Source organism: Tubulanus polymorphus, unplaced genomic scaffold (genome assembly GCF_964204645.1).
Source record: "Tubulanus polymorphus unplaced genomic scaffold, tnTubPoly1.2 scaffold_27, whole genome shotgun sequence".
Taxonomy (NCBI): Eukaryota; Metazoa; Nemertea; class Palaeonemertea; order Tubulaniformes; family Tubulanidae; genus Tubulanus; species Tubulanus polymorphus.
Window position 1 is genome coordinate 37,352 of NW_027437434.1, and position 23,321 is coordinate 60,672.

At 36.8% G+C, this 23,321-nt stretch overlaps 1 protein-coding gene and 1 pseudogene across 1 annotated transcript in view; one reads left to right on the forward strand and one right to left on the reverse strand.

Annotated features, from left to right (window-relative positions):
- Positions 1 to 23,321, forward strand: part of LOC141914484 (beta-arrestin-1-like) — a gene marked incomplete at its 5' end in the record, with an annotated part of 79,795 nt that overhangs the window by 19,526 nt on the left and 36,948 nt on the right. The window contains one exon of the mRNA XM_074805705.1: positions 6,170 to 6,254. Coding sequence (XP_074661806.1) covers positions 6,170 to 6,254 — 85 coding nt within the window. The remainder of the gene's footprint in view (positions 1 to 6,169; positions 6,255 to 23,321) is intronic.
- LOC141914487 (uncharacterized) lies at positions 20,518 to 22,800 on the reverse strand (annotated as a pseudogene).

Consider the following 23,321-nt stretch of genomic DNA (forward strand, 5'->3'; position numbering starts at 1 on the left):
ACGAGGCATGTTTTGTTATCACAATCAATTACAAAATCATAGCTGCTGACATGTTCGATGATTTTGGTGGGTTTCAAGGTCATTGGGTTTTGTATATGGTCACTAGGGGGCGTTATGTATTGAAATTGTTAGATTGTTGAGTGTTTTAAACCACTTCCCACGCGGGCATGGTGTCCCTGGACCCCTAGTGTCCCAATCAACTTGCTAGATTTCGATCGTTTCTCATAAGTCGACACTTGTAATTCAAGTGTGATTTTGATGTGTGTAGAGATACATTGTGACTAGCGTATTGAATGGCGGCGCCATGTTTAAGTTGCGCGTCGATCGTTGAATAGTGGAATTATAGGGTGGAATTATCTTAATTGTATCCATACAAAGTTTATTAAAGGTTAGTGTCAACAAATGGTCCATTACAGTCCATCTAATTTATGTGGAGAGACGCTCTTAACCGGCAAAACCGTGGTCTGTTTCGTGTATCGTTGGCCTACATGACTGACCTTGCTTGAGCGTTCGCTGCCGGCACGCCGCTTCAAAGTTATGAATAAAGTATTATATAACTGATTGTTAATGACATACAACAAATGAACCTTTAAGAAATGTACCTATTGTCTGATATTCTACTGAAAAATTCCGGATTGATCCACCGCATAGTTTTTTCATGGTGAGCATTTTAGTATATGAATCAATTAAGATGATTGACAGACGCGGGTGCGGTCGTATCAGCTGTTGAAGACGTTCAATGTAAACAATAATTTTAACCACGTGCGCGATGAAAACCGGGACATCAAACTAAAAAGCACTGAATTTTTTAATTACATGTGATTTGAATAGGCATCTGTGCTGGTTTTTCAAAAAGTCTAATCCTAATTGACTCCTTTTACATAGGCCTAAGCCAGGACCTCTGGAATTGAATTCGACACAGTAATTCGCCTGTAATTTGTGATGAATCTTTTTCAAAATTAGCATGAAGATTGGGTCTGGCGAGATATCCACCCCTATTCTAAAAAAATGTCATTGGTGATCAAATATGGCTGCCATTGGGGTAGCCATCTTGAGTTTCTTGTTTGCACAATGCAGCCCGCATTCTTGATGGATTTCCACAAAATTTGGTGTAAGGATCAGGGTCAAGCTGTCCATGCCTTTTGTATATGGAGGTCATCGGCCTTCAAATATGGCCGCCAGGTCAGCCATCTTGAATTTCTAGCACGAAACGGCCTGCAATTCTTAATGCATTTTCAGGATACTAGTTGTAAGAATTTTGGTAGGTGAAATGTCTACACCTTATTGTCCTCCGCGCAGCGTAGGCCGCGAGCAGGGGACTTGGTATCCGCCTATGTCCGTTCGTCTGTCCGTCCGTCCGCATGAGCTTGTGAACGTGATTCAAGAAGAACCGTTGACCGCATGACTATGATATTACACAGTATGATTACCCCTAGGGAGAGGATGTGCCCTATTGATTCTGGGGTCCAAGGATCGAAGGTCAAGGTCACTACAGGTCATTCATGTGAAACTTTGTGAACGTGATTCACGAACCGTCGATAGCAGGACCATGATATTACGTAGTATGATTACTCCTAGGGAGAGGATGTGTCCTATTGAATCTGGGGTCCAAGGACCAAAGGTCCAGATCACTACAAGTCAATCATGTGAAACCTTGTGAAAGTCATTCAAGAAGAACTGTGGATAGCAAGACCATGATATTACGTAGTGTGATTACCCCTAGGGAGAGGATGTGCCCTATTGATTCTGGGGTCCAAGGATCAAAGGTCAAGGTCACTACAGGTCATTCATGTGAAAGCTTGTGAACGTCATTCAAGATGAACCGTTGATAGCAGGACCATGATATTACGTAGTATGACCATGATATTACGTAGTATGATTACCCCTAGGGAGAGGATATGCCCTATTGATTTTGGGGTCCAAGGATCAAAGGTCAAGGTCACTACAGGTCATTCATGTGAAACTTTGTGAACGTAATTCACGAACCGTCGATAGCAGGACCATGATATTACGTAGTATGATTACTCCTAGGGAGAGGATGTGTCCTATTGATTTTGGGGTCCAAGGACCAAAGGTCAAGGTCACTACAGGTCATTCATATGAAACCTTGTAAACACGTTTCAAGAAGAACCATTCATAACAGAACAATGCTATTTCATAGTATATTTACCCCTGGGGAGAGGATGTGCATTAGTGATTTTGGAGTGTTCGCAACACGGCTGATTTACTGATAGTCATCGCATTTTTAGTGATGAGTCTGATATTTACATGGCTGGAATACTTGTTGTATCATTATTAATTGAAGTCATTTTATTAACGTTCGCATTAGCAATCCATTTTGGAGCCTGATTATTTGTATAAGTTTGTTAACTGCGAGATATTGGAGCGTTTGCGTTGAAAATAGTCGTGTACAGTCGCGTGGGCAATATAGCCTTTTTACTCTCGTGTTCACTGCGTGTATGTATCAGTTATAGAGTACGGGCGCCATGGTGTAGGTCGCGCGTAACAACGATTTGTCTGAGTGAAGATGTAAGCTACTTAAAGCAATCATGTCGTGAAATTATAAAAAATCATGTCAGTCGATAAACTTTGTTTCGTCAGTAACCGGCACTGACTGGCCTCAAATTTGAAGAACTTGGGAGCTTCTGTCCTGATTGGTCCGTATGATAAAAATGAAAAAACCTCCGATGAAACCCAGGCTCTCACCAAGTTTGTACCGTATCTAATCGGGTCACTCATAGTTTTAGTTGTTTTACATCGTTCAAGGGACGTATTACAATTATGAACATTTGTTCAGACAAAAGGCCCATAATCAATTTTTCGAAGATTTCATTTGTGTTAAAAGTCAGTTATCATTAAAAGTTCACACTGACCAAAATTGAGTCCTTTTTTATATATTTTTTTTCTTGTTTAATTTTCAATGAAATGAATTTTTGCATACCGGTAGCCTACGTGACAGATTTTTTACTTCACCAGTTTGGTGAGCCACTGGACCATTGGTCCTTTATTTACCTGTTACCTGCTGCATCCGGGGGTTCAAATCTCCAGTTTTCACGTGCAATGAGATTCTCATTAGGAAATGAGATTTGTACTGTTTTTGCTTCTATGGATTTTCAATTATCTAGACTCTCTACCTAAGATCTATATATGTTTCTATCTTTAGTTCTATTACCTTGGGCCTCCATGGGGAGAAGAAATTTTGAGTAAGTGATTAAGGGCCCCAGTATCTCGGGCACAGGTCATGTCGGTCCCGAGATCCCATATGGTCTCTAAGGCACTGGTGATCACACCACATAATGGGCCACTTTAAAAATGCTCCTTTTCACGTGCAATGAACTAATAAGTCAGGAGTTCTACGTTTAAAAATCACCCGTGGTTTCCATAGTGTATCAGTAATCCAGTAGATAACATGAGCCCTGGTGTAGGTCTGGCGTAACTAGGACTTTTCAGTGAAGGTGTAAGCTTGAGTCACATTGTTTTAAGCTTAGCCTTTTCATGCCTGCCTACTAAAAGCAATCCTATCTTGAAACTATTGTAAACCATGTCAGTCGATAAACTTGAATCCATCAGTAACCGGCACTGCCCTAAAATCTGAAGAACTTGGAACTTCCGTGCTGATAGGTTTTATCATGAAATGAGTTTTGTTATCATTAAAAAAGCTCCAATGAGACCAGGCTCTCTCAGCAAGTTTGTACCTTTATAATAGAAACCCATTATTTACAGATTATAATAGAATTAAAAACCAATGATCTTATTTGATCAAAAATAGATTAAAAGACAGCGTTTTGATCTCACCCTAGATATTGTCAGTGTGAAATTTTGACTAAAGAAGAAATGCCACCAAAAAAAATGCCACCAAATTTTGCAACATGAGAACAAATGCCACCGGCAAAAATGTCACATTTGTATAGTAGGAATGAATGCAACCACGATAAAATAATTATTAGTAGTTATTTACCAGTGTTTTCATAGATAGCCAGGTGTCGGGTCCCGGACCCGTCTGTCAGTCCTTTTAGACCCGGCTGATTTTTTCAACCCGACATTGTTCCCGGCGGCTATCAGCACGACTGTGTATTTTCTGGTCAGAAGTATTTGTGAATATATGCTTCACACACGCATCACTCGACTACTGCCGATTGGTTTGACTCTACTCACTATTGCTAGCTATGAGAAAAGTTAAAGTTTTCCAAGAAATTGTCAATGTTCCAATCAGCTGTCAGCGAAGCTAGAAGTGCCACGCATGTTGGCTGTTGCTACAGGATTCCGTTCGTAGCGGGCCTTACAATCATTGAATTATCAAAGGGGAAATTCAAGGCCTTGAATTCAGCAAGGGTCTTCAAAATCGATTTAGGGGCCTCCAATTTAAAAAATGTTGCAAATCTATAAAATAATGATTATTTTTGTAATAATGGAAATCTTGGCAACAGTGTGACGATGTTTGGTGCAAGATATATAAATTGTATTGATTTCTTTTCAATGTTGTACGGAAGGTGTCTATTTTGAGTCATTGGGGAAACCCACTACCACAAATATCCATGATTAATCATCATACAGTTGTGTAAGATTTTACGGGATCATGTCCATTGACGGATTTTCATACAAATTTCTTGGCTCAAGGGGACACATGATAGGCTTTTTTAATAAAGTGGAGCACAGATCCCCTTTGAATTTATTGTATATTACTTTAAAACAAACTTTTTCCTGACATTTCCGTCTTGATTTATGATCTAATGATCGTTTGAAGGAAGTAAGATTTCTCATCTTTGGAATCCAATCAAATCCAGTTTTCATTCTTTATTTTTCTGCAGTCCTACCAAGATTTTACATGGAAAATACTCAAAGAAGGAAGCTATGATCCCTTCCATTTTGATAGATCCGTGATCTTGAAAATTAATATATTTCATAGATTGTAAATTTTATTTTCCCCTTCAACCTTTCATTTATGCTGTTAAAATTAGTAGGCCTACTCCAACCAATTTGATAAAGGGCCTTAGGATAGGCATTTGGTCACTGGCTCGAAAAATTGCAAATTTCTTAAACAGTTGCTGCAGTTGGCAGTGAAATTTACATAAGATAGGCATTCAATGGCAGTGAAATTCACTTTTCTAGGCTGATTTACTTAGGTTAGAAAAAAGTGCGTTTAAGTGCTTATATTTTTCCTATAGCATTATAACTACGAACCCTGTTTTTGGCCTTCAGTCAAAGTTGTTCGAGACCCTGCTGTTTTACTAAATGACATGACGGCTAAAATGATTAATGAAAACACTGTTTACATACCGAGATTTTGGTTGACTGCATTAATTATCAATCATTTCATCAGTGATCTGTTTTCTATTGATTATTTCCAACTAACTATTGTATTTGGCTGTTTTTCAGTACCCCTAAGTTTCCCCACTTTAAAATCTTAAAAATAGTTTGTGGCTGATTTTATGTTGTATGTTGTACCCTAGCTTGTACTTATATTTACTATTTTGGGCGGAGGTATTATGGGCGTATCCCGTACCTTAATGGTTGTAGGTAAAACCCACCTGGGTAAAAATCCCCAAATATCCAAAGTAGGTAAAAATCCCCACTTGGTGATTTCCAAGAACATTTCAAAGCAAGATGTTTCTACAATCTTATTCATTTGCAATGAGACTGAAATATGTTTGATCTGTGAAATGAAATCTTTCGTAGTGATAAATTCCTAAATTAACGCTTTGAATAAAATAAATTGTTAGAATTAATAAGAAAAATGAACTTTTTATTCGTAATATCTTAAAATTCGAACTGAAATATTTTTGAACTGTGAACTCTTGTTAACTTGTGGTAGATTTTGAGCTGTGCATGCCGTAATTTATTGGAAATAATGAACATTTAATTTGAAATATTTTAGATTCAAGCTAGTGCAGTATATTTGAAATGTGCGATGAACCCTTTCATTGAGATGTGTGATTGATCACTTTAATAAAACTCTATTATTAATGAACTATTAATTTGTAGTATGTTTTAATTAGAATAGTATATACTATAGTTTGTATGCTCATGATATCCTTATGGTGTTTCTTATGGTCATATGAAAAGATTGGATATATGTTAATGATATGAATAAATTGAACTTAAGACATTGGCCACAGGACCGTTGGTCCTTTATTTTCATTAATGTTTTGATATTTAATGCATTTTTCAGAAATATTACCATGGTGAATCAATTGCTGTAAACGTTTTAGTTGATAATAACACAAGTAAAAGTGTCAAAAAGATCAAGATATCAGGTATGTCTCCTAACAACAAGTGTTTACCAGGGTAACAGGTAAAAATCCCCCAAATTTGATTTCTCAGCAAACTATGATAAAGTACTTGAATATTCTTATCTTGAAAAACTTAAATAGTTTGGATATTTAACGGGAGGAAATTTACCAGGGGATTTTTACCTACATTCGTTTACCAGGACTCAGTCTCACAGAGTTCAATATGACTTCAGGATTATTTGATTTTTATTACCTTATCTTAACAACTGTATAGCCTCTCAGCATATTATTTGCCATTCATTATGTGAAGGGCGGGACGATCACTCTGAAAATATGGTAATGAAATATAATTTTGATCATTTCTAATTGCGATGATAATTTTTTCACCGGGTCGTATACTCTGTTTTTTTGTGGTGACATTTTCTTTCTAGGAGTGTGTTGACAATTTCAAAATGGCTCAGGATTGATTTCCCATCTTTGTATATCATCATTTTTAAATGTTTTCAGAAACAAGTAAAATTACTTATGATATTGAAATGATTTTTCAATGTTAATTAATAAGACATTTTCTATGATATTTCTTTTAGGTTTGTCACATAGCCATCACAGATAGTAACAGTCAGTTACTGGGGTTAGCACTGGTCTTTATATTGGGGTCCTGGGTTGAATTTTGAAATGGTACATGGCCATTTTGTTATTCTGAAACAAGCTGCGTTGTGTACTCTGCTGTTGGAGACAGTTAGAAATTATCGAATTGGGATTTGAATAATTCAGTAGCTAATGTAGGTGAATTGTTTTCTTTCTATTAGTTTTTCTGGGTTGTTTCACCCAATTGATACGTGGAAATCAATATTTTCGAATTCTGTTGAGTTGGAAAAATCATTACGTACGTGCTTGAAATGCTAATAACAGTTTATTTTGGAATTTTGTCTTGATCAGACAATGGCATTGATGCTAAGGTAATGCCTACAAATACCATTTCTGTTACAAAGTAATGAACATTTAAAGTTTAGTTTTTTTTTCCGCGAATATTGTTTCATCTGGAAAATAACATTGTTCTCATTGGCTTTTGATGATGAATTCCCTATAATCTGAACACTTATGTCACATAAACGAAAAGTTATCATTGAATATATCATAATCATAGCCACCTGGCATCAATGATGAACTTAGGATTGTTCACAATTTCACAAAATTATCTGCAATTCAATCAAATCTATTGGAGCTTTACACTAATTTAATTCAATTTGATAAAAGATAATGGCTATTCAGTGGGGAAACAGGACACCGACTCAAGTCAATCTTATTCAGTGGTGTACCAGGACAAGTATTCAATTGCATTTGGAAATCACAGTGATTTTGACTAATGAAAAGTCTGAAGTATGAAATTTTGGTAGCTGTCATTAGCACTCAGGAATTTCACTATGTGGTGTCAATAAGATCTTTTTGTCGCATTCGAATCCTCGCTGGGTGTATTTCCGTAGTTCTTGTGCCGTTTAAAGCCGATATTTGCGCGAATTCTATTCAGTCTATTTGAAATTGATTAATCCTTCTCTGGCTCATTTGTCAGGTCAAGGGAGAAGTTTGTATTTGCCATGACTGGTGAAAACTCTTAAATACTATTTTTTATCTCGGGCTAAGCCCGAGATGTTGTAATGGGTCCAAAAATCGAATTTTTGCTAACAAATGAGGTTATAACTTTGACACGAAGTCATGCAATCTACTATGTTTATTTAGCAAAATGTAGCTTCATCATGCGGCTAAAATCTGTTGGAAATGGAATTTTAAATATCGCGTTCATTTAAGAGAAATCGACGAATTTGTGGCGATTTTTAATTTTAGAAATTTCAAGGAGCATTTTGTTTCATAAAACGGCTAGAAGACCGATGTACAACATTACATTGAAGTGAAATAACTGCTCCCTGCGGTTGGCTGAGCTCCCGCTGTCAATCAATGTAAGGGCATATTCGATTGACGCAGACAAACCGGTCTTTTAATCTTCTCATCTATTAATCTGCTCGGTTCTAGTTTCTCATTTCCCAGTCATGGGAGAGTCTTATATGTTTATTTTTAATTTGATAGCCGTAGTATCGAATCCGTCTCCCCATATCTATTTCATTATGCAAATTACCGAAGATTCAATCGATACGCTACTTCACGGAAGATTATGCGCGCACAATCGAATAGGCCGAAACCTCGTGTATTGCCGCGATGATTGCTGATTGGATTTCGATGATGTTGTTCACTGAAATCAGCTGATTTTACACATCCATGAAGTGTTCAAGGAAAACCATTAAGATGCATCAATCAGATGGCGCCTATACATTACAAAGATAACATTCTGCACCCGAGATATTAAGATCCTTGGATCTCTTGTTTTTATATTATCCTACACTGATAGAAAATGCAAGGTAAAATCCAAGTTTATCACGATGCCGAATAGCTCATTTGCTGTTTATTTCCATGCATTACAAGTTTTGGTTATTTTCTAGTAAATAGTCAAGGTTCATATGATGTAAGATTTGATAAGGTGGGCCACCAAAATTGTGTCCTTTTGCCCCCCCCCGAAATTCATCCAATTTCAAATTTTTAAGTGCGACAGTTTGTTAGGTTTGAATTCCATTAAAAGTCGACTTGGTTTTAACTCGAACCAGCAGTTTTGGGATAAATCCAATTCCCATCAATTTAAGTGAACTTTTATTGAATAGTATCTTGTGCTTGTTTGAACTCTCGTCATATCAAAAGTAATTTGTAGGGTCTTACACTGATACATGTATAATACATTGACGTAATTGTTACTGTCATATCAGGTTTGAATCCCCGACAATAAACAATTTTTAACCCACTTGGGACTTTAGTCCCTGCGGGCTATTGCATTCACTTTTTGTCAGTTGTCCGTTCGTAGACGGAATCCCTTTATTTTTGGAAGTCATAATATTTGTACACATGTATCTACCCTAGACACAACTTCAGCCCAAAAACTGGCCATATCAGAATCAAGATGGCCGACTGGCATCCATTGTTGACCCCTAAAGGCCCATCAGCGTAAAAAAAGTTTGGTTGATCGGACTCAAGATGGCTGTCCCATGTACTTTTTGGTGCCCAAAAAATGTCAATTTTGGCCCGAATTCTGAGTCTGTAACTTCCTACTGGTTTACCATTTCTCATTGCAATTTGTGATGGTCACTCTTCGGAAAGGGATCTTTTATACCTGACACAGGTATTTTTGATCAGCCAATAATGATGCAATTGGCGGCTAGCTTGGTGTCATCTGTACTCATTCATAGGTGGGATTGACACATTTGTGTTTTTCCACATTATATTGATACCTAAGCATATTCTGTTACCACTATCAAATGGAGAGCGGTAGCTCATTGCGTGTTCTATGATTTTGTTGAGTTTCAAGGTCACTCCTTTTTGTATATGGCCACTAGAAGGCGTTGAATAATACACAAACTTAGTATTTCTATATCATAATAGAAGAATAACTTAGTATTTCCTTATTGTATTAGTAACTAGGCATATTTTGTTACCATGATCAATTGCGAAGTTGTAGCTCATGACATGTTCTATGATTGTAGTGAGCTTCAAGGTCATTAGGTTTTGCATATGGTCAGCAGGGGGCATTGAATAATAGAGTAAGTTAGTATTTCCATATTCAATTGGTAACGAAGCATATTTTCTTATCACAATCAATTACAAAATAATAGCCGCTGACATGTTCTATGATCATGGTGAGTTTCAAGGTCATTGGTTTTGTATATGGTCGCCAGGGGGCTTTGAATATTGAAATTGTTAGATTGTTGAGCATTTGAAACCACTCTCCAAGTGGGCATGGTGTCCCTGGACCCCTAGTTCCATTTCTATTTATGATTTCGTAAGGTTGCATATTAATGATGCTGCTAAGCAGAAAATACATAATCACTGCTTTGCAGCTACACATGTATAATCAACAATTTTATTCGCACGATTATGAGAAAAGGTCAGTGGAGGCTTTTAATTTTTGATACGAAATGTAGTACACGCCTTAGGTTCGCTCTAGCACTTGTATGAATGTTTTGTTTCAAATTGCATTCAAATGAATTTACCTGCTATTCTTCGTTATAGGCACATGTATATTACATTGCAGAACAATGAGGCACTGAACTATGGCATCTGTCAAATATTGTGTGGTACAGTGCAGCTTAGAATTTACCTTGGTAAATAGCGCTTCGTTTGCACGTTAAATGTGTGGAACCAATTGAAAGGTAGCGTACACGTGTTAGGAATACGTTTGGATGCCGATGGAATGATGTACGGTTCAAGTTTTAATCATATTTCATTTCTTTCCAAAACGCCAATTAATATCCGTTAAAAACATAAATGAGATGGAAAAAAGTTAAGGATGTTATGTTATTCTAAGCAGTACCGCAGAAAAACAGTGCTTAGGTATGAATGGGCCTAGATAATCGCTATTAGTGAACTATAATCATTGCGTCACACAGACTACCTGCTTTTGTATTGATCTTTTCACATTTGTTTGCTAAGTGCATGTATAGGAAACGAGCACTTCGCGTGTGGCCTAGTTAAAGTTTTCCAAGACACTGCAAATGATTTTAGCAACTGCATGCCGCTGAAGTAAACACTGAAGGCAAGTGGGTAAATTCTGAATCTCCGAAGTTTAGGGATTAAACTTGCACCATCATGTAAGTTCAAGAAAGTCAAATTAAGAATCTTGTTTCTTGTTTGATATTTCCATCGGATTTCGCCTTTTTGGATGATACTTCATCTTCCCTGTTTGATGTTCAAATCTGCTTCTATTTGCCATATCTTTTCTATTTGCCATGACTTTTCGGTACAGCGTCGTTGAAGTTGTTGCTAAAACTATACGTAGTTCACTTTGAAGCATTACTGTGCAAAAAATCTGTAATATAAAGATGAGGGTGTATGATTCTTGGATTCCCACAGTAAGCATTTGATGCCCTTACTGATAAAATTGTGGAAAGCCTAATCCTGGACAGAAGACAGAATAGGCAAGGCCTTTTTAAAGAGCTCGAGGAAAGGAAGAACGGGAAAGAGGAATTCAGATATTATTCAGTGTGTTGCTCACTTTTAAGTCACCGCTATCAGTGTAATGAGTTTCCATAAATAGCGCCCCTGGAGGCAGTCTCACACAGTGATGGTGATGCCAGAGCTAATATGATAAGTGGGTAAAATTGTATTACATGTACAGGTATTTGAAAGCTGGATATTACTGATATCATGTGGCAGGTTTTTGTCCCCTGTGAACAACTTTTGGCTGTTATAGACAACATTAGAAATATTAGTTTTTATAGTCAAAAGATAATCAGGATCCATTACTTGTTGAATCTAATTTTGATCCTTCTTCAATCAATTGCAATGATAGATTCATTAGGGTTTTCTGTTTCTCCACAGCAAAAAACCCTATTGATATTCACGTGATTTTTTATTCCCTTTTCTACACTATTTTCGTCGAAAGTACATAGGCTTTTTTACCTTATCGCTGTTTCTGATACAATCCGTTTAATTTTTGTGCTCACCTCGATCTACAGATACTCCTGGCGAATTTTGATTAATCAATGTTAAAAAAACTCTGTGGGGCCGTAAACATCGAAAAATTGAGCCCCATTCAATGAGGCGACATGTTTTTCTGAGTCGTCATCCTGAAATCCACCACAGGCTGCTGGTCACTTCGATTATCAATTCAAGTATAAATCTGCCTCAAGACTTCACATACAGCTGCAGTCTTCAAACAGTTTTTAACAATTACCCATTTTCTTCATCAGTACACTCAACCGATCCACAGGATATTTACTGCTCTAAATATTATACGCACTTTTGAGCTGTAAAGATCGATGAACCAACGTGTGTCTTTACATCGTCGTTCCGCGGATCCGCCGCAAGTATTCCTCGCCATGAGAATCAAATCAAGTACAAATAAATTTATTACTCCCAGTGATTTGGCCGACAGTTCAAACAGTTTGTTTAACAATAGTCTATTTTCCTTTACAGAATTTACCGGATATTTAGTAGAATATATCATTTAAGTACCATTTAAGTACTGGCGAGTTGTAGGCCTAAACTAAACATGCTGAAAAGATGCAGTGGAGAAAAGCTGTAGTGTTGACGAGGTATCAAAATAAATGAGTTTATTTTACTTGAAAAAAGAAATTATAAGGCACTGAACAGGAAGACTGATAGACCTTATTTTTTGGCTGATCTTCTCTAACACCTGAACTATTTGTTTACATGTGAAGAGTGAGGATCGAAGTTTTGAAACCCTATTGGGGGACAATTCTATGGAAATAGAGTTCTCTTAGATGCATTCTTCCTAAATTTTGATATACATTTAAATAGGAAATGGGCAACATTTTTCAGCTCAGAATTTTTTCGAATAGGTAGAAAATATGCAAGACAGCATGAGATAAAAACACATGAAAAGATCTTTGGCTTCAGATTCAAGAAACCGTGCTTGCCAGGGCGGCCTGTACTTTGTTCTACCCTAAACTTTTTTGCAAAGCGCTAAGCTGTAGTTGCCAGAAAATTATATTCAATGAACTATGTGGATAGTTTTTAGGCGCATGAAGGGCTTACCTGTCAGTGAATTGTCTATATCGGTTTTACCTGGCAATGAAGCTACGCAGTTAGTGGTTTAGACTGACTGGGAGAGGATCGGTAGATTATTGTCTCTGCAGGGTTCTACACTATAGCCCGGATTTTATTGGATTCAGCACAGCTGAATCTATTATTATAAAACGGAGTGCTGAATTCGTGTTGACTGCTATCTCCTCCGAGTGTGAAATGATTCACGGGCTAAGGTCTGCATTTAGTTGGCTGTTATAACGGCAGCTAAATGGCAACTGCTTTTGAAGGCTATTGATGAAATCTAAATTGGGTAAATTTGCAATTTTATGCCGTTTTTGGGGATTTTAGCGATGTAGTGTGACGTCGTCTTGATCTACTAACGTAAACAACAAGAGCAGAATTGTGCAACATTTGCTGTCGAAGTAGGCTTTTTGGTTTACCTGTTGTCAGCAGTATGAGGTTGGCATTGAACCAATTCATGTAAAATCGGGGTACGTTTTTTTAAGTGAGCAATTTTTAGGACGACGGTACGTAGTACACGTCGTCCTATTGTTATCGTGAAATCCGTCACGTCAAACGATTACGTCTGTTTAACGCCACGTACGCGTCTGAAACTTTCACAGTAGCTTAAATATGAAAAAAGGAAGGTTGAGGGCGTATATGGTGAATTTTTGTTGCTTGGTTAATTAAATATTGCCGAAATGAAAAAATTGAAATTCTGAACCCTGTCTAGAAGTAAAACTGTATTAGTCCGCGCTTAAAATGGTGCCACGCATACATTTTTGAATAAGCACTTTACATAGGCCTATTTCATGATTTAGTTGTTTATTTCCGTATATAGATATCGGGAGATTTATTTTGTCGTTTATTGCCTGAAATTTCCGTATTTTCTTGGTGTGTGTCAGCGGATTAATTGAATGTTTACGCATTGTTGATATGGACTCGGCGAGTACACGTGCTACATCGATTCAACATTAGCTGCTGTTGAATCGATACTCGTACGTCGAGCAACGCTGAAAACTATCTTACTATTACTAGTAAAATGATTTATCGTCATTCATTCTTTTGGAATTTCGCGTCAGCGATCCGTTTTTAGAGCCCGATTATGTGTATCTAGTTTGCGGCACAGTGATGAGATCGCGCGTCGATATCATTAGTTACAGTCCCGTAGGCAATATCGCCTTATATACGTGGTATGTATCAGTAATAGATAATGCGCGTTACGGAGCGCGTAGGCTACAATCCACACGCTCGTTATATCAAAAAGGTTTTGAATTAGCAGAAGAAATATTATTCACGATAACTTTTACTAGAAAAAATTCCTTTTGTGAAACCATTAAAACCTTTAAGTCAGTATCTTAATTTCGTCAGTAACTAGTTTTAATTTTGACTGTAGCCATATTAGTTTCACATTAGTTTCACGTTCAGATATTTTCACAAATATCCCATCTGATTTTAAAAGCTTTAACCACCAACGATTAGGTAACTTCTCGTCAGTAACCGGCCTACACCCTCATCGTAGTTTTGTATCATTCTCCTTGATCTATCAAACATTTTTCAGGTCAAAGATTCCCATAATCAATCTTTAAGATATCTTGTTAGAATTCTAATGAGACTGCTGGTAGATATTCGTTCTGTTCCACTTGGTAGATCGTTTGATTAGCTCCAGGGCGTAAGGGTTCAGTTAGCAGTTGCCTTTGGTTCAGTCTGTGAACAGCTTCAAATAACTGTGTTAACAGATGGATGTGAAGCTTGTACCCCATGGACTGCATGGTCATTGGCCAATGTCATGGGTTCTTGGCGATTGTGCCAAGAGCAGGCTGTATCCTGTGGTCATGGTAAGTATAACTTTGATTAAACATGCACCGATGGCTAAAATGATACCTTCGTTTCTCAACCCCTCTAATTGTATGTAAGGCAATATCAATCCATACCGACAACAATTTTATTGATCGAGCTTACAATATTTCGAGCCTCGGGACCTTTTTCCCTCTGGTTTTCAAACTTACAGGGATGCTAACTGCTCCGTTTTGCCTTTAATCTCTGTAATACCTTAAACTTGCATTAAATGTTCAACTCTTTGTCTAACAGTGGAACTTCGTTTGGACCTTACTTGCGAAAAGCACTACAGTGTGTAAGCCTTAGCAACCAGTCTATTCATCCTGAGTTCCACTTTTAATTTCTATTCTCTGTCGTCGACCTATTAAAAAGTTTCTTTCTAGTTTCATTGGTTCTCGGGTTAAACGACGTATAATCGATGCAATTGAAGACATGACGAACCTCCGTCGATGACATGGTCAAATTTGTTTCATTTCGACAAAAAACTGTTTTTGGCGGGAAAATTTTTAGCTCTTGCTTATAAAATTGCAATGACCTTGATTGGGGGCGTCGTCTCTACGAGCAAATGTGATTGGTTGTTTTTGGGATATATGGGGAATTCCGGCGCTACTAAAATAATAATGGGAAAGCCATTAATGGCGAACGTTTCATTGGACTAGGTGTCGTATATGTGCGAATTTTAAATGCTCATTGCTGGTGAGAATATAATTATTTCACATATTGCCATAGGTATTGTTTCATTTTAATACCCGGTGATTGTGTTGATTGAGATTGAAGTGAAGCGGACGTTCACTACACAAGGCCTCCACGTGCGCGGGATTGTTAAACATTTAGACTGTTGCACACACAAACACACGCTCATACAGACTGCTATATGGTGGTGTTGTAACGCTGCTTGGCGCGTGCATGTTTGATATGATAACAGGCTGAATAATCGTGGTAGCAGAAGATGAGCGCTGTGTTTTCTGTTTGATAGAATTCGTGATAAATTGTAATTTCTTTTGACTTGAAAATACTAAGCAGGCAAACCATAGGTATAGGTCGAGGTCTGAATATTGTAGTGGTAAATTCCAGGATTTAAAACGATCTAATACTATGCTCCGGTGTTTTAGCTTCCGCTATTTGAATATTTTTTCATATTGTGAAAGATATTTTAATGAAAATATGAATTAGTTTCCTTGGACGTAGACCATAAACAAATGTTTATCTTTGGTCTCATTTGACTACAAAATAATTCTTAAAGAATGAAAAAAAACAATATAAACTTCTAGAACTTTGAAGTCACGAATTTTCACGAAGATTTTTCAAGCAATGCCCTTACTCCAAACAACCTCCAGCTTCAGGTATATAACTTCAAGGTAAACCACACTTTGCCCATGGGCAATTTATTATATATTACTGATACAACATATAAAATTCTCCAATGAGAAATCTACAAAAGAAGAAATAAGATTGACGATGATTTTTCATTTGCTCTGCTGAAAATTGCATGTCGATGTGCGGCGTCGTTTGCGGTATTTACTGCAATGCTGTGATGATAGCGCCCTCGTTTTAGTGTGAAGCTCACTAAATTCAACGAAGCCGTTAATCTTTAGATCAAGGTTATGCTGTTAATAAAAAAGATTTGTTAGAAATACATGAATAAAAATTAATTATGCATACCCTTGGGATTATCTTGACGAAAAAAACGTAGGTATCAGTATGCAGATTAATTTTAAGCAATTCTAATTTAATTCGTATTAAAAACACCATACATGTCGATCAATATTGTGTAGTATATAGTTGAATTTTAACGTGCGGTTTAACTGCAGCTAACTTGCTACGATCCTGCTTATGCGGACCTCGGCGTCTTGTTTGCACTAATTCTTGACGCTAAGATTTACTGTGTTCTTGCTGAGGGGTTTTAGCATGGCGGCCCGCCATGCTACGGCACTTTACCGCCATGCAAATAATAGATACACCATGCTTAAAGAAATTCTGTCATGCTTAAGAAAATGATCAGGAGTTTATTTACTTATCTGGCTTTCTAAGACGGTCTGGTCACACGCTCAATTTTATTACTGATGCATCAATAATTGTATAAACACATTCTCATAGTTTTTTAGTAAAGCGCCTCCATCAAAGTCACCAAAATATTTTGCAAATCGAAATTATTAAACGCTTCCTCTAAGCTGATAAAATTGAATTATATTAACAGATTTGAGAACATGGAACTATATTATGCACATAAGCCTACCAATATACAACAGAAAAGTGCCTCGAACAAACTATCGACGATCTCTGCTAGATGAAAATTACCGAATTTAAACTAGTTCATTATGGCCCCCAATTGCTTGGAAAACGTATCTTAGCACCTATGAATATAAAATTTTTCCGGGGGAGTGCCCCCAGATGCCTTTGCGAGTTGCACATTGCGAGTGATGGATTTTCTTCATGAAAATAACCAGTAATGCCTGCATCACATTACGCAAACTGGGCCATTCGAAGACGCTGTACTCTCTTAGTTAGTTAGTACATGCTAGATACAGTAGTCCTGTGTACACACGGTGAGATAAGCGATGGCATCCTGCCTCTAGTAAATATGGACTGACTCAAAATGACAGTTGAAAAATACCCGGTTTGCCGCGTAGTATTAAAAAGATATAACGAGAAATTTACATCTGTTTTCACTGATACAACTGTCATCTCATTCATCCACTCACCCGAGTCAATTTGAAACACTGTCATTGACCATATGGTCCTTATGGTCCTCTTGTTTGTTTTCATGGGCTTGCATGCTTGCAAGCCCATATTGCTATCACACAGATTGATAACTTGCTTGGGGAGTCGATTACTTTCGTTAGAACCTTTCTTGGGCTCTGATATTTACACACATTTAATGCAGTAACAAAATCTAGGTTCCTTTCGTATATTGGCTATAACGGTTGTTGTTTTCATTGTTTTATGATTTTGTTTAATCGTTTTTGTTATTTCAGCAGCGCATACCAACCTTGGTTGAGCGTGCGTGATCAGGCTTGAAATTGGTATCCATACGCGGCAAAGTGCTGCCGACAATTCAGTTCATTCTTTATTGACATAAAATTTCATAATGAAACATTTACTTTCACGTTTTTAAAAATTTCTTTTAATTTTCTTTTACTTTCATTGGGTGCTTGCGTTAGCAATTGGTAAAATCTCTGTATGAACATTTATATTTTTCAGTTTAAATATCTAAAACTTAAAAACCGCTTTTCCTTAAAATAAATTCTGAATTGAATTGAAGACTTGTTCCCTGTCACTTCAAAGAGCCAGGGGGCGGTAGCCTATGGTGGCAATAAACTTCATCGGATGATCGTAGTGGATTGTCATTTGAAGGAAATGTAACTTAATCTTGCTTAATGTCTTTATTATTTTAAAAAGAAAAATTGTGGCTCTTATTTGTTTTCGTGTTCGCTTCTCTTCACCTGAAGTCACGTTTTTTCTTTCAGCTGTAAATTTTTCTATGCAAAATCATTTCCACACAATCCGATAATCTAGCAATTATCAACAGATGATAGATTCCGTTAAGATACTGCAATAAAATATTCAAATAACAACTATCTAAACGCTTGCACTAATTCGGTCCGGGTCTACAATAAAACCATTCCAATTCCCAGTCCCCGTGTGTAACATTTTATGTAACAATGTAAGACAACACCGATATCTTAGCTCTTTAACAAGTAATCAGTTCAAAATTCGCTTAATTCTGCTACAGAAATACAAAACCACCAAGCAAGCTTTCAGTACAACCATGTCAGCAAGCCCATTTTTAGAATTTCTTTCCTGTTATCAAATACCACTGATGAAACAGATATTGCTTTATTTTTACTTGAATTCATTAGTGAAACTTAAGAGTGTAATGATGCACTGACTACCAACGTTGCCTCGATCGGTCTTCAATCAATTACGACATCGATTCAGTTACATTCATTGAAGAATTGTTCTTGATAATTAAATCATCTATGAGTTCCACTTTCACAATCACTTACAGATATATCACCCCTTAATGTACCACTATTAAAGGCCCATCACAAATTGATTATTGTTTATTGTTTCCTTTACAACACAGGGATCTTTAGTTTCAGTTTGAGATTTAAGGGTATGTAGCTTGTCAGGGTGCCTATATCTCTTGCAATATTCTAAGCTTACGTTGCCAATATTTGACAACGGGAAACTATATTCGTCTTAAATGTTCATTCTAGAAATATTTCTTAATGCATTTAGGAATGATTGAAATATAACAATAAGAATGAGTGACAATTATGTTTGTTTTCAACTAGGTGATGGTGGGTCAGACGTGACTATACATGGCTAAGTACATCTGGGTGTGGTGTACATCCCTGACCTTTAAGTAATTGTAAAGACATAACAATAGTATCCATAAAGGGTGTGACCAACTCAACAAAGTGGGGACTGATATCTTAGTGATTTGTTTTTTATCAATTCCTCACAGGGTAATTTCTGATTAATGAAAACTGGTTAACTGTATCGATTTTGGAAGACATGCTGAAATTGTTCGTTATTTTAGATCGACATTGGTGTCAAGTCATCTTATCTATCATGAAAATCTGCCTGAACTCATTTATCCACATAATATATCTATTCCTAGGAAAGTGGCTCAATCTATTTCCTTAGAACCGACCATTTTCAATCAATCAGGCTTGTTGAGGGTTTTAGATGTTCATTAGCTATTTATCAGGGTGTGGTCCAAGCATCATCATTGGTGATTAGATTCATTGGGAGGAAAATTACCATCATGCGGGTTGATTAAACATGTATGTATAAATCCATTTGATATAATGTCAAATAAGCCGAGGATATAATGCAAATAGTACGTACCTATGAAGGGTGATAAGAACTAGAATTAATGAGAATTAGATTGATTAATTTTTATAGTTCAAAAATATGTAGTTGATAAATATTCAGTTAGATATCAGAGTTATTTTTCATGGACTTGTCCTATGTACTGGTCTTATATCAATCCATTGTCATATGTGACCGGTGCTGGCAAAATCAGTCACTTGTGTCACCTTATCAAAATTGAGTACTATACATATTCTGAAAGCCACAATTGTGTGGAATTCAATGCAAAAAAAAATTATGTTGATATCTCGAAAACTCACTGAGTTATTAAATTTTGAAGACTAAGTCAGCGGAAAAGGATTCTGAGAAATCGAGGGTTAAAGTCTCGGTACTTAGAAATATCAATCCACCATAGCAACCAGTATCTTAGAATAGAGATATCGACCCCAAATTTTTACCAGGGGTACGAGACATCATCCCCTTCGTTTTTCAAGCAAAAATATAGTTCCTGGATCGGTACTTTTTTAGGATGATAGAAAATGACTAAATTTGAAGAAAAAAATATTTTCGGAAAAATTAGATTTCACAGTTAATTGAATTTTTCTGAGTAATGTGACTTATTATTGCACTATACCAAATAAATAAGTCATTCTTTATGATTCTAGAGCATATAACACTTATTATAAGAAAGTATTTTGAATTTAAAATGAGAGCAGCAGTCCATCCAGGAACTAGATAAAATCGGCAATAAATGAAAATTTTTATCTTCATAATATTCAACTCAATTATTATTTCATTACTAACAACAGCGAAACTGCACAGATCAACCAATTAGAATACAATTATCACATATGCCTGTATAAAGTGTATCTCTGGAGCTACATATGGAACTTGACAGTGAAAACGGCTGATTACTATCAAGTTTAATTCACTTCGAAACACTGATTTCACAAATCCAGAAAATGGACTATATAGATTTCTGCCCCCGATTGCTGCAAGATAATCCTATTTGATTCACAATCAAAAGGTATTTAGTATTGATCTACTGATTATTACCACGACCTCGTCCACGACCTCGACCACGCCCGCGTTTCGCTGGTGGAGGAGCAAAGTCAGCATCACTGTCAGAATCTGATGGTACCGGCAAGTCACTAGTGGAAGGAACAACTACAGGTACAGGTAAGTCTTGTGGTGCAGCTGGTAAAGCCTGCGGTAACGGACAAGCTATGTCTCTAGTTTCAACACTGCAGAATTCCCGGATTTTTTGGTACAGGTACAACTGTCTTTCTGCCGATAATCCAGGTGGAGGAATAATGTCCGGTTTTGTGTTGTGCGGTATCACATTCGGATCGATAGCAAGGGTGAATACTTCTTCCGCTGAATCCGCATACAACTTTCTAAACACCTTTCCTGGATGATTACTGTCAAATCTGAAAATATAAGAAAGTAAATATTTTGAATAATAGTCCGTTAATCAAAAGTTGTATTCTTCTAGGCTGCAAAAACATTATCACTTTACAAAACAGGTATAGGGCAGTGATCTATTTTTCTCAAAATTCTGTCATCTATAATAATCATAATTATTATTATTATTTAACCACCGATTGCCATCCAAAGCAGATACCGATATGATACTCTCTTGCTATTAGAATTTGAACCCGCAACCCTGTGTCAAATTTGATTTTTCATTAGGACTTCGTGTACAGATACCTACCTAAAATTGTGATATTTCTTGAAATTGTTCTTATTCTGGCCACTACAGTTGTCACAGTGCAGTTCGACATCCAATTCCCCTAAACCGTGGTTATCGAAAAAATGGTCCAAGTAGCTTATGACGCTGTTTGATCCCTTAGATACGCAAACAATCTCGTCAATCAAATAATTCACCTACTGTGGTAACCCTTCACACACAATTCCAAATAGCCCACACTTACGTGGTGTCAGGAAATATGTAGTTGGCTCCATTAATGTGAAGAAGACCTTTCTTTAGGATTTATATTTATATTGGATTTTAATATCGAGACATAACGAACATGAAATGATGAAATGCTGATCTGAAATTAATAACATATAGAATTTAAACTCTGATCTTAAATAAATTTGCACACTGATCTTTGATTAATTTCCTATTTAAAACATTCATTATCAAATACAATAGAATACAAATTAACTGGTTAAACTTACATGTTTTTGACCAATATATTCTCCTAAATACTCGTTTAATAGCATGAAATCTAATCTCTAAAAAGAATCGACGTGTCGCTCGTTGTATCTACTAAAGTTCTCATCCTAGATTTGGTTGTTACACGTAACTCGTGATGAGGCTCTCTATGAGCTATTCGTACCTCTAACAAAATACATGGGTCCGGGTAGGTAAGGGTCATTCGGGTAATGAACCTGTTGCGCGAAGTCAAAACTATAATGCATTTTAACATCGCGTGATGCTGGAGGACTGTTCTCCAAATTCTTAAGGCCAAGGCCTTTGACAACCGTCTTACAGTTTTAAACCATTTTCTGGTACAGACTACGCTCGAGCGTAACTTTTACTAAATGCGCCTCCTGTTTTTTCAGATTTTCAGATTCTAATTCCTCTGGGATGTTCACACTACGGTATATAGTGGAGTTATTCTGTTGGCACACCCAGCATAAGTCTGTCATTGGGCGGGTCATAACAATAAACGGAACTAATGTACGCCACAATCTTCTGAAGGAATGAAGGCTGACTGCTCGATTCTCTGAAAAATAAACATTGAAACCTATCAATTTCTTGATATAGAACTCAGTGCAGTTAGTCCGTCACATAACTAAATCTTGATGCCTAAAGTCTGAAATGGGATAAACGTTATGAATTTGATTGCTTCATTTTACACAACGCCTATAACAGTTGGCAATTTGATCCAACTTCCATAGCACGTCGGGTACATTAAATTAGTTTGTGTTGGCATTGAAACCCGACTTAAGTACAGAATTTCGCTTGACGTGTAGTTTTTTGAAAAAGATTAAAAATTAATTGGATGCCTGTGATAATCTAAGAAAGCTTACCTGTCGAAATCATAGCTTGTTTATAGTTCCTCCAAATGCTTGCTTTTGTCATGCTGGAGGGTAGCAACTTAATGTTGAAACGCTTATAACCAGGCACTCTACCAGGCAGGACCATCGAATGCATTTCTGCGAAGTTCATCAAAAATGTCACATTGCGAGACGTATCATCGTATGTGATAATGTGCTTGTTGTTCTCCCGGTGCCCACCAGACTTTTTGTAACGTGGCGTCATACCATGCTCTTTATAATGCTTGATCAAGGCTGTAAGTTTGTCTTGGCTCATGCTGAAAAGAAAGGGGTTATAATTAATAACCAGTAAATATTTAACCAAAAACTTAAGTCCCTGAAAACAAAAGCCGTACATTTGAATATTGTCATTGGGCCTATCTCACGTTCTTCATTCAAAGCTACCTACTGTTATCGAGTTCAGACGTCAAGGAAACAGCGCGTGCATATAGGGCCTACATCCATCATTGACATGGTTTGTTGTACATGTTGTAAAAATAAGCGGTTTTATTCTTATTAAAAAGAATTAAAAAATTAGGCCTACTTACCAGTGAAAAAATTTGAAGGTTTCACGACAACATCGATGACCGAGGACGAAATACCATGTTCTCTGCTGTTTTCATTCTTTCTGCGTCTTTCGTTTTGAACATGCAGTCAACGAGTCATTACGCATAAATGATCCCAACTTGCCCAGAATCATTAAGTCCTTCTCAAATGCAGTTAACGCACTCATTGACATTCTGAGATCAAAGATTTCATCTTTATCGAAGGATGAAAAACAAGGCTTTCCATCATTTA